Source organism: Microtus pennsylvanicus, chromosome 20 (assembly GCF_037038515.1).
Source record: "Microtus pennsylvanicus isolate mMicPen1 chromosome 20, mMicPen1.hap1, whole genome shotgun sequence".
NCBI classification, from domain to species: domain Eukaryota; kingdom Metazoa; phylum Chordata; class Mammalia; order Rodentia; family Cricetidae; genus Microtus; species Microtus pennsylvanicus.
Window position 1 is genome coordinate 27,278,088 of NC_134598.1, and position 12,797 is coordinate 27,290,884.

General features: G+C 38.7%; 1 protein-coding gene across 3 annotated transcripts in view; it reads right to left on the bottom strand.

Annotated features, from left to right (window-relative positions):
• Dcn (decorin) overlaps positions 1 to 12,326 on the bottom strand; it is a 31,588-nt gene extending 19,262 nt beyond the window's left edge. The window contains exons 1-3 of one of the 3 annotated variants that reach the window (XM_075954080.1): positions 11,916 to 12,326; positions 8,017 to 8,260; positions 1,147 to 1,259 (exon numbers count right to left, since the gene is read on the bottom strand). In XM_075954080.1, coding sequence (XP_075810195.1) covers positions 1,147 to 1,259; positions 8,017 to 8,236 — 333 coding nt within the window. In that variant the 5' untranslated portion in view covers positions 8,237 to 8,260; positions 11,916 to 12,326. Of the gene's footprint in view, positions 1 to 1,146; positions 1,260 to 8,016; positions 8,261 to 9,042; positions 9,301 to 11,915 lie in introns of those variants that run through there. The other 2 variants (XM_075954081.1, XM_075954082.1) reach the window with 2 other exon arrangements.
• Positions 12,327 to 12,797: the final 471 nt, after the last annotated feature.

Sequence of the window (12,797 nt, forward strand, 5' to 3'; positions counted from 1 at the left end):
ATCTGATTTTTCTCTCAGCACTCACCACTTATATGTGTATGCTGAGACACATTGACAGACATCTTTTTCATATATACTACTATTTTCTGTATTTGATAGAGGAGTTTTTGAAAGAATGTTGCATCCTAGAATTCTTTTTATAATTCTTTCAATTTACACATTCATTAGCAACATCAATATAGAATCTATAATTTGAGAAAACTATTTGAATTCTTTCACAAATCTAGTATAGTGTCTCATTAATATTCATGGCTATAGTCATTTTGGGTGTCAAGTAATTCACTACTAAATCTTTTCTTGACTATATTAACTCTAAAATGTTTCAGACCACCTATTCTACTTACTTTGCATATCATTGTTAATTTGTATCTATAATTTCTATTCTAATATGTAACAGCTAGTTGGTGTATTTTATCATATATATTTCTTAGCTTATTATACATTTACTCAACTACTTCTACAATGAGTATAATAAATAAAAACATGTAAATTAAATGCTATAGGCCTCAGAATTATATTACTTATGACATTCATTATCAAATTAAAATGTCTATGATCCCATATCACTAGAAATTCTACTTTCTGGAAATTCTCTTTATCTTGTTGTTTTGCAGGTCTAGCAATGTTGTGTCCGGTGGAAGGTCCTTGGGCACTTTATCCAAACCTAGCATAGATTTTAATGTGGAGTGAAAATGTGCTTCCCTGAAGTCTCTCCCCACTAGAACAATTATTGTCTCATTATTGACAAAAGTCATTGAACTTCCTCTTCCTCATTCAGACCTCTCAAATAAATTGTCACCTTCATTCAGCGTAGGCATAGACATCTCTATTTATTGTGTTGTGGACACAAAAGTCATATTCTTCCTCCCCACGCCCATCCCTCTCTTGCTCTTTAAGGCCACCTTGATTTGCTTTGTCAAGGATCGTACCCAGTATGTCAAAAGTTGCTCTGCAGTGGAGCAATATATATATATATTTTCCACAGGGCAATATGCTTTAGATATTGATGCCGGGGTTACATATATTAAGTATGCACTAACATTTTGAGAGAAATCATATGTATCCCACAGGAATCAAACTGAAAACCTGATCTTATGAGATCAAGTCTGATCGTATGAACCAAGGAAAAAGTAAAACAGTTCTTACATGCAGGTTCTTCAGGCTCTTAAAGTCCCCATCTTTGATCTCGGTTATCTTGTTGTTTTGCAGGTCTAGCAATGTTGTGTCCGGTGGAAGGTCCTTGGGCACTTTATCCAAACCTAGCATAAAAGAAACAGGAATACGTAGTCTGTGAGAAGGAACTCTCAATACTGAATCACAAAGGATCTTTAAAAAAAAATTGAGGCAATATTCACCTTGTAGGCTACCCTCACATTTGCAATCCTCCTGCCTCAGGCTACCAAGTGCTGGAATTACAACTGCTTCTGGCTTAAAAAAAATGTTTACTAGGAAATGAAAGTTTCAATGATAGGTCTGTCTGTAACATGTTTTTCTCCAATACTTACATCAATTATAGTTGAAAATATTTTCAAACCAAATCAAGTTTTTTCCCCCTTAGTCATAAACTGAAATTGTTTCCATATTATTGTTTTTCTGCATAGAGAAAAATCGCATTTCTTTTAGGATGCTGCACAAATCACCCACTCCATGTTGTACCTTAAAGACTGTTTTATAAATATCTGATAGCAGAGCAATGCGAAGCTGTCCCCTCCATACAAACACCTTATCAAGAGAGTGCTGCAGCTACGTTTCCGCCTCCTTTGTATACATCCGACACTGGCGCAGATTTGCATTTAAACTTAAAGTCATTTGAACTCGTCACCAAGCTCTCTGCTGTACAATGAAAACGTATCCAATAGGGAGAGCAATTAATTTCCTTTTAATTAGAATGCCAGGACAATAGGAGTTTTAATAGTCACTTTATAACCAACGGATTTATGGTATAGTAGTATAAATTAGGGTAAATATGGCGGTATATGTGAAATTAATTTTATGAAGCTTTCATTTTGGAATATAGATTTGCAGTATTTTAATGTACACACTTAACAGCCAAGTGGTCCTTGGTCTTAAAAAACACTTTTCACAAGTCATGTACTTAAAAAACACTTTTCACAAGTCATTTAACCAATTCTGTTGGATATTTTTATTTTCATTTTGGGGAAGTTTTGAAAGGAAAATAAAAACCAGATATTTGATTCCAGAGAGGTGGTTCAGTGTTTAAGGGTGTGTACAGCTTCTACAGGAGGTCTGTGTTCGCATTCCAACACCTATGTCAAGAGATCATAGCCATCTGTAAATCCAGCTACAGAGAATCAAATGGCCTCTCTTGAGTCCATGGACATGTATACACACACAGTGCAAATTCATATAAACAGGTGGGAACATATGCACATACACACACACACACAGAAAGAGAAAGAGAGAGAAAGAGAGAGAGAGAGAGAGAGAGAGAGAGAGAGAGAGAGAGAAAGAGAGAGAGAGAGATCTTATTTTCATAAAGTAAAAACAACCTGGAAATTCTATCCTTACATAGAGTGTCAATCTCTTTATTTCAATACATCACAACAAAACTCTAATTCTGTAATTTTTTTTTACAGAAATACATTTCCCATCATTACACAGCTTAAAGTATTACCATCTCTGACTCTTTTGACAATTCTCTGCTTCTTGACTAGAGATGCAGTTGGAACAAACAGGCTCTACCCACTTGGAAATGTAACTCATAAAAAATATAATTTGCTGCAGTTTTCAATTAAAACTCAAATCACAAGAAAATATAATAACTACTATGTTGGGAAGATTGATTTCCAGTCCTGTGTATCTAATGAGCATGTACTCAGAAACCACATGGCAATCAAATTTCAAATCTCTTCATTTCTTTCACAAAAATTACATAGATTTAAAATCACTTATTTCTGAGCTCTTTTTTTGCTGTGATTGTTGTTGATCTTGTCCACAGACCAACACTCCAATGGCAATGGGAGGAAATATTGTTCATATCCATGACCAGTACTTAATAAAGTACTTAATAAAGTTCAGTATCAGATGCTGTTGGTACTCACCTGGCATCGTATGCTCTATAAACACAGAACTCATTACAGACACGGGTTCCCATAATGTAAGACTGACGTGTTTTCAATCCTGAGGAGTGAACTACAAAGCAGCTACCTTGTGGGAGGATTTTTGAGGGTACCTCCACAATCATAATCAGTACCATTTTCAAAAAATGTCAGTCTGCTAATTTTGCTAATTGCATGCAACTAGAGGAGGCAGACTTTTGCCAAATCTTTTATAATTAGTGTGATCCAACCACGAGAAGACTTGACTTCCTTTCATTTGGAATATAGTGCCATGTCTCATTATTACTCATTTTCTCTTTTCTGGCAGGGATTTAATTTCCATACATGCTTCCTTTTGTATAATTGGGAACTAAAATTCTGGAGGCTGTCCGAACACTTGGACAATGTCAGGCCGACATGAAATCTCGAAGCAGAGCATCTCTGAACAGCTGACTGTTTAGTCATGTTGTCACCCCGGAACTTTGAAACAAAAACTGATTGATTCAAGTTATAAACTTTAGAGATGAAGACTTAGCCTAAAAACGCACTTTCAGACTTGTGATACTTGCAGATATTTGGGGTCCACCTTAGTGATAAAAACCCTAACGCTTATGTATCTGCTCTGAATTACTAAAAGACTCATACACATTTGGCAAACCTCCTGTATTGATGTTTATTATTATTACGTTGAATTAGATAGCTTTAGAGATTATTTTCAGTTAAAACTATGTTATACGGTTCCCTTCATAGCAGTAACATGATAACATATTAAACTGTTTTGTGAATTCTCTTGATAGAAACTGAAGCATAAAGCAGTGTGGTAACTCTCCTTCAACTAGTGACTTTCAGGAAGGGTTTAATGGCATGAACAAAATTCTCGTGTGGAGCAGAGGGTGTGGCTAATAGACAACACTCCAGGCTCCCAACATTATATTTGGGTGTCAGGTTTATCTGTACCCTCAAGGAAAATAAGTTCGCATATCAGATTCCCTCCAAATTCTATACATTTCATGGCTTAAGAAAGTGGCATACAGTTAATCACCATGTTAAAAAAAAGCTAGAAGTGTAATAGGTAAATTACCCAAAATATGAGTTCTTAAAATGTCCCAAAGGGAAATAATCTTAATTGTCAGCTAGTCTGTTGTTTTGTGTATACTTTATGATGAAGTTTTTAGCAGACGGCATTAAAATAAGAAAAATAAATTAGTTAATCTGACTAGTTTTGATGTTAGTTCACACACACACACACACACACACACATACACACTCACATACACAATTCTGAGATCATTCTCTGCTTTTATTTTACTTCTTTGCTTTAAATAGATCTTTTAAAATTGAATTGATGGTTGCTAAAAGGCTGTGTTATCTTTGTAAGTTTTGTTTTTAACTCTATGAAGTGATAGACTATTTTAAAATTCAAAAAGAAAAAGTAGTAGCCAGGAGATGGTGGCACACGCCTTTAATCCCAGCACTTGGGAGGCAGAGGCAGGCAGATCTCTGTGAGTTCGAGACCAGCCTGGTCTACAGAGCTAGTTCCAGGACAGGCTCCAAAGCCACAGAGAAACCCTATCTCAAAAAACCATTCTCATTATCTATGATTAGCAATGGGGAACCTCCTTCAGTCAATGAACTTTGAGAGGCCAGACCAGCATGAGGTGTGGCTTTGAGGTACCAAAAGGCTTGCCCCTCCTTCCTGTGCTCCGCATCTTGATGTTGGACCCCATGTCCTTTTCTGAGTGTTTTCCCTCTTAATAAAGGAAACCTTAAAACACTCTATTCGGAGTTAGCTTGGGATTATTTGGTTCCCGTTTCCCCAATTAAACGCACTCAGCATCTTATTAGTGTCCATAAGAAAGAATTTAGACTAATTGTTTTGCTGTTGATTAAAGTCTGTCTTTGTTTTTATCTTCGGTGCATTACAATGATTAATAAATGTTATCGTAGTGATGAATAGTTAGGAAAATTGTGCTGCCCGTACACAAGGGACTGCTGCTCATTCAAAGCTGTGAAATTCTGTCTTTTGCAACATGAGTGAAATTGGAGAGTTTCCTTCAGTGAAACAAACAAGGAACAGAAAGACAGATATTGAACGATCTCACTCCTGTATGGAACATAAGAAAACTGGTCTTACAGGAAGTTGAGGTTAGAAGGTGATGACCAGAAGCTGGGCAGAATGGGTGAGTGAGGACAGTCTGAAGATCTATGGTTGCTAAGTTCAGTTAGGGAAGGATGCTGAAGGAGGTTATACCCAGTCAACTCTAGATACCTACATCTTACTATATACTTCAGAAAGCAAAGGAAAGATTTGAAAAGGGTTTTTCGTGAGATAGGAATAAATGTTTGAGAAGATGGGCATGTTTGACAGACTTACAATTCACTCAGTGTATATGTGTACCAAAGTATTACATGGTACCCATAATGTATCCACATTTTACAAAAGCATATATTTGTTAAAAGTAAATATAAAGGCTGGGTGGTAGTGGCGCACGCCTTTAATCCCAGCATTAGGGAGGCAGAGACAGGCAGATCTCTGGGAGTTCGAGGCCAGCCTGGTCTACAAGAGCTAGTTCCAGGACAGGAACCAAAATCTATGGAGAAACCCTGTCTCAAAAAATCAAAAAAAAATTAAGATAATGACTAGACTTCTTAATTAGTTAAGACTACATTTTGCTGCTTGGTTTTTCAATAAAATGATCTTTATTTGATAAAGGTAGAAGAGAAACTCTGGGTCTCACGCTGGATTCTGGTTCAACTCAACAACTAAATTGTAACAGAATCTGCAAAAGAATTTGGCCACTCTCTATGGCCATTTCACGTTTACTTTCTCAGTCCTCCGTGCCCCACATAAGCTTGTAATGAAACGATGGTACTCTGAAGAGAGATAACTAAGGCCCAATACCCTGTGCATCGTCCAGAAGTGTTTACCTTTCCTCATGGACATGGGAGAGGGCTTTAGTTTCTCAATTTTAATTTCTCGCCTGGGAAAGGAATCAATGTTGTTTAACATCAACACAAATAACTCCTAGCGGTAAACACAAAGTCAAGCATTTAAACTGAAAACGTCTGTTTGTACTGAAATCACATATAGGTAATATTGATCCAAGATTGGACATTGTACCTCCTCTCTCTTGTTAAAACCTCTGACAAGGATAATCGTATGGAAAACGCAGCCATGGAAACTGATAATAATTCACAGTTCCACACCTAAAACGCCACTGATCCATCATAGGGTGCGATGTGCCAGATTAATGAACGGATCAATGAGTTATCTATAGCCTTTGGATAGCATTCATATACACTCCCATTGGAGGGTTAAAGTGTGTCAGTACTGAAGATGTCTGAGATAAATGTTTCTCAATTATTGATATTGAACCATTTCAATGTTTTTCTGAGCTCCTTTGTATAGTGTATTCGTTTGGTTAATATTAGTGGCCATTTCTCTTCAAAATATGGCTAGCAAATTGCCCTGAATAAACATGGGGCTTCTCAGAGACACACCTTGCTGTGTTGTGATACCCCTTTTATAAGGAAAGATGCACAGCAAAATGCTGTCCCTGGGATCATCTTTTCCACAGCATTGGACTGAGCTCCCAAGTCCGGTTGAAGAGTGAAAGGAATGAGAATATGAGCAAGGAGGTCAAGACCATGATGACTTCACCCACTGAAACAGTTTGCCTGAGCTAATGGGAAATCTCCAAGTCCAGCCCGACTGGGAAAAAACAAGCATAGGACCAAACTAGCCCCTCTGACTGTGGCTGACAGTTGTATGGCTCGGGGGCTGAGCAGACTGAGGGGCCACTGGGAGTGGAACCAGGAATATTCCTACTGCATGTGCTGACATTTTGGGATCCTGTTCTCTTTGGATGTATACCTTGCTCAACCTAGATATAGTAGAGGGGGCCTTGGACTTTCTCCACAAAGCAATGTGCCTTACCCTCTCTGAGGATTAGATGGGGGTGGGGTGGGAGGGTGTGTGGAGTGAGTGGAAGGAGAGGAGGAAGTGGGAACTTGGATTGGTATTTTTTTAAAAAAATCTAATAAATTAAAAAAAAGAAAATATACAAGTGAAGAGGAAGAAAGGAAAAACAGCTGACATGGGAATCAAACTCACTGACCTTTGGCCCAACCACTGAGCCTTCAAACTCTGTGCATATTTATCTTTTAAGCATGTGGCTCTTGGAATTCCAGGCCATTTTTTACTTTTAAAGGGATAAGCCAGCTGTCTTTAGTGTATTAGGCTAGAGTTTCATGCTCCCAGAGCATTTTGGATATTTACATTATACTATAGCCGTAGTTATTTCTTTGGAAATTTTCTAAAGACCATAAGCATCTTGGCTGCAAACTGTCAAAGAAGAAGAAAACCAAGACCGGAGGATAAAGGGAGAACTTATGTATCTGGAAGATAAATTTTTGTTGCACAACCCAACTCATTTTGTTTCTGACAACTGCATATTTTGCGAGTTAGTAATGTTTAATTCTGTTGCCTGGACCTTGTAAAGAGAAAAGGCCTGACCAGGCTTTCCTAGTATCTACCATCTTAAGAAAACAAATCAAGAACTAAACACAAAACAAACAAACAAAGCACCAACAGAAAAAGAATCCCTGGAAACAGAACAAGAAGAGGCATTGGTAGACGTTTTACTTTGTAAAAGGAGGTCTATTAAAGTCAGAATGGCTTTACTTTTAAGAGGTTCATTGCAAACTGCAGAACTGATGGAACCGATTTAAGACGAGCTCGTGTGTATGTGTGGGAGGGGTGCTGGTTGCGGGTGTGAAGGAAAAACGCAAGGAGTCCTAGTCTCAATTCTCCTTCTCCTTGACAGCTTTCTTTACTCCTCGTTAGGTGGCGCTGTCTCTCACTTCTGGAATCACAGAGATAAATCCTGAAAATGCCAATCACCGAGACTTTCCACTTCACTGAAGAAGATGCGCAAGATTGGCCGGACTCACTTACCCAAGTCAGAACACTGGACCACTCGAAGATGACATTGGCAGCGGAAGGGACACACGGGTCCCAGGGGCTCCAGGTGTGGTAGATCAGGAGGAAAACCAGAGTCTTCGGGGCCTACCCCAGAAGCCTCATCTTCTAGCATGAAGTCGAATAAGCCTCTCTGTTCAAACGGTCCAGCCCAAGAGACTTGCGCCAGAAGGAGTAAGAGGAGAGTTGTCTTCATGATTATCTCATGTATTTTCACAACCTGGGAACCGGAAAAGCAAAGTGAAGGGATTAGGAGGAGTGAGGTTGTCACTTAATTCATGCATTATTTTTTGTTTACAAAATATCCCATAGCAGAGTGAGTACAGAGAAAAATAAAGAAAAAATATAGTATCAAAAAATAACACTGTGATGAAGTCAGGCATTCAAAAAGTCTCTGAAAGGCCGTAAAGGCGACGACAGGACACATACACCATTTGCTTACCAGTAGCAATCCAAACGGTACTAAAATCGCTTGCTTCATTTAGTGGCCTGGATTTAAATGATGAGTTGCCACATCACTGGCCAGTTGTTTCTGAATAAGAGATCACGTCGGTATTTTCCATGCTCACTCAGCAGTGCCGTACCACGATCAAACCTCTGCCTATACACTGAGACATCTCCAAGTCCAACCAGAGGCACCTCATCAAGCCACGTTCCTCTCCAGATGCCCCTGCATTTTCCTAGGTCTAGGGTTTCTCACCCCCTCCTTAAGGTGTTGTGAGAGGCTCCTACACATTTCTGCCCTGAACATTTCTGTTATCCCAAACCGTCTTCCACATTGCTGGCCCAAGTCATTGTCTAACACTTGAGCTTCACCTTGCTTTTGTTTGTTTTCATCTCATGACTTATCAGTGATAACCGTGTTTCCTGAGTTGCCTGTGAAGCCATTCACTATTTGGTACCAATTGTTACTTAACGCTACCTTTCTCTTCATTTCTTTCTCTCTCTCGAGGATATACTCAATCCTGACCGCACAGACCCCCCCCTTACCATTTTGCTTACCTACCTTCCGAGGAAAGTTTAATGGTTATGCGAGATTCTGGCTTTCCCTCCTGTAATTCCTGACTCATCCAAGGCGTTTGCTCTCTGCGTCTTCTGGGATCCCAAGTATGCTGTTCTGACCTCTTTTAATGAACTTATCACATATTATAATGTGTTTTGTGTGTTCACTCTGTCCCCCACATTAGCGGATGTTCTTCCTCGGGGCGTGACTTATTATTCCTTGTTCTGTATGCCTTGCACAATATTTTGAACACGAATGACTCAGCTAACCATCAGTTTATTAACAATACAGTGTATTCTGCTGGTTCCAAGAAACCAGACAGATCCGAAGCATTAAAACACAAAGTGTCTATCTACGGCAAATGTCAAGTTATTTAGATATGAATGAAATAACTCCAAATGGACGGTATAAACAACAAAATACATTTGCTTAAGTGGAGATCAAGCAACCTATTTTGAGATGGGATGGCCAAAGATCTCTCTGCAACTCTTAGAAGTCATCACCAAGCCTATATTGTCACTGTTTCTTTTAGACTCAGGATCTCAACTTAGAATTATACATTTACTCTTGTATAGCTGTGCCTCTGTAAATGCAAACACAATGCTGCTTGTGCCCCAGTTGTCCCTCATAGCTACCAAAAAAGAAAAAAAGGAAAGAAAACAGCATCTTTGACCAGACACAGCATCTATAGCCTAGACATTTTTACCTGATCCACTAGCAGAGACAGAAATGCTTTGTAATATTTTTTTAAAAATCCCCTTTTATTCTTAGTTTACTGGAATATGTCTAAATACTGTAGCATCACTGCAGGAATACTGGAGTATGTATAAAACAGCACACCCCATCCAGGATTTTGATTATCAATTAAAAAGGCCATAAAAATTGTAATTCACTTAACTGCCCCCAAGTTCAATAAAAAAAAGTGTCCTCTAGCAGGCCATTCCCACTGAGTTACTGGGTCTCTCTTAAAAGGGAGGTTATTGTTTTGGCAAGAAGTTTACTTGGATGGCCATAAAGGAGACGCCTTCTAACCGTTTCAACATTGAAATACAATGTTTATGGTTTACCACAGGTTTGCTGGCCTCGCATATTTAATGTCTTATAATTTTCAGGGGAAAGCATGAGTCAAAGTAATCTCAGCTTTAATAAAGGGTAAGGAGAGTTAGTGCAGATGTCTCTTGGTAATCCATTCTCCAGAGCAGAGATGCCTGGTAGCTTCCCTAACAACCCAAAAAAGGAAATGTTGAGCTCCTGGCTCAGAGGAACCCTCATCATTTATATTTGCTTACCCTTGTTAAAATAGTGCGAATTCTCTGCACAACATTCCTTTAGATTAAAACTGGCTACAGTCAGACTGCATACCATTTCGGCTACTTGCTCCTCTCTCTCTCTCTCTCTCTCTCTCTCTCTCTCTCTCTCTCTCTCTCTCTCTCTGTGTGTGTGTGTGTGTGAGAGAGAGAGAGAGAGTCTACATACCTGAAATTTTTATTCTAATTTTCATAAAATTCCTTTATATAATATTTTATAATATTCATAATATTCAAAGTTCCAGCATGATAGAGCAATTAATAAATATTTGCTAAGGGTCCTCACCATTGTTTCCATGATTTTTTTCTCATGTAATGAATAGCAAATAGCACATCAAAAAGAGGTTGTCCACACACAAAGAAAGGAGGTTGTAACAGATGAGACACACTTTTTATATCTCATGGGAACTGTTACTCTCAAATATTTATAAAGTTGCTCTTCCACTAATAATGGTTTCTGTAGTTTAGAAATGCCTTATCAAAAGTATTATTTCTGGACCCTATTTAATTAGGCATATCATCCCGAGTAATATCTGTATAAACATGTTTATCCTTTTCGTGGTTGCTTCAAAGTCAAAACTTAACACTTAAGTGGCTAGACAAACTGCTAATACAGAATAATTTTTAAATGCCCCAGTAATTGAGAGATTTCCTTCAGTAATTATTTAATAGAAATAATTAAAAAATAGGCAATCAGAGTAGCATTTGTCTGTAAGCAAGAGCCACGATAAAACTCAAGTTTTGTTTTTCTTTTCTTTTTCCGGGTAAAATAAACATCAACAGGAAGAAAAAGTCATAGGCGCTGAGATCACTGGGGGCACACTTAACCCATCTGGTTATGCTGCTTAAACTTAAAATGAGAATCAACCCCACCCTCACCTCACAGGCACTGCACCTCTTAAGAAAGTTTCATTTGCACTGAATACATTGACAGGAACATTTATTTACATCCAAGAAAGTTTGCTGCTGTACCATCTCAGATCTTTAACACAGCAATGTTCAAGTTATTTAACATTATTTTGAAGTTATTTTCAGTGTAGCTTTTCACCTCTTTGGTACTAATTCCTATTCATTTTTGGTGTTGCAGAAATAGACTTTATATCTCTATAGCGAGGCACTTGCTGAGGCTTTTTAAAGATTTGTGAAGTCTGCAAGAATCCAGGAGGGGAATAAATCTTAAATAGCTCACCTAGGCACAAGCAGTGGACTAGCTTAGAATGTTTTTCTATTAGCAGTTCATAACGAGAGGAATTTTTCATCGGTACAAATGCAAAAACCTCAGCATAGGCAGTCATGGTGTTAAGTTACAGGTTTTTAATAAGCATCTTTGCAAGAATAGAAGAGAAAGCACTAAAACAATGCATTCAAACGATTCTTTTCCCGAGTACTTAATTTCTGTTTTCAAGCAACTCCTGCATCTAAGGTTGCATAAAGATAGTCAAAAGTTTAGCACGATTTCTTCCTCCTTTCTCTCTCTCTCTCACCGGGTATTTCTTTCCGCCCTCCACTTGACGGAAGTTTTATTAGCCTGTAGCAAAATTCAGGACAATTATTGAAAGCCATACCTTTTAATCCGGGTATTTGCCACGGGAGCCCTCAGAGCTGAGATGTAATTACACTAGATATTCAGCCCGAGCAAAAGAGTTCGCAGGTGTGGAAAGGAGGAGGGGGGCGTGCTGCGCTGTGACTGTCACTAGGCTGAAAACCTCCAGCTTCTACTCCATAGCAGAGTGAAAAACGAAGGTTTCATTCAATGAGAACAGCCAGCTGACACCCACATTAGATCATATGGTAATGATACGTCTCTTGTCTTGTAGCCAGAAACTTTATCGGCCTCCCTTTTCCCCCCTCCACGTTTGCTTTATTCCTTTTGCATCCGCCTAACATTCCAAACCGCTTTTGTAGTCTCGAGGAGCAACTTGATTTGAAATTTGTCTTATTTTTCTCCCTCCCCCCCCCCACCCGGAAAAGATTGCAACTGAAGGGTTTGTCTCCCCACCCCCAAACCCATTCCGCTCTCCGCCCTTCCCAGCCTTGTTTGTAAGCTGTATTTATTTTCCTTCGGAGATCACGATTTTTCCGGCTTTGGAGATGTGTGGGTCTGGAAACTGAGTGAAATGGACCTTGTCGCTGTTGTAAATGTGGTCTTCCTAGCAGCCTCCCACGGAATGCCTCGTGGGCTCTGAAGTCCCAGTGTGCTGCATTTTTTCGGTGCTTTCTGAATGTAGTTCTAGGGTATTCTGGAAGGAAGCCAGAATTTAATCTGGAAAGTGTGTCATTTATTATTTCATTACCCACGACTTAAAAATCTTTCTTATTGTCTATCCATGGCTGTTGCTAAATAAAACACATAGAAACTAGAAGCTATATAATGTTATTTAGTTTGTAGGTTAAAAAAGATAATATTTTTTTCTATAGATGAGACCTTTATGTAGTCAGGGCTTTCT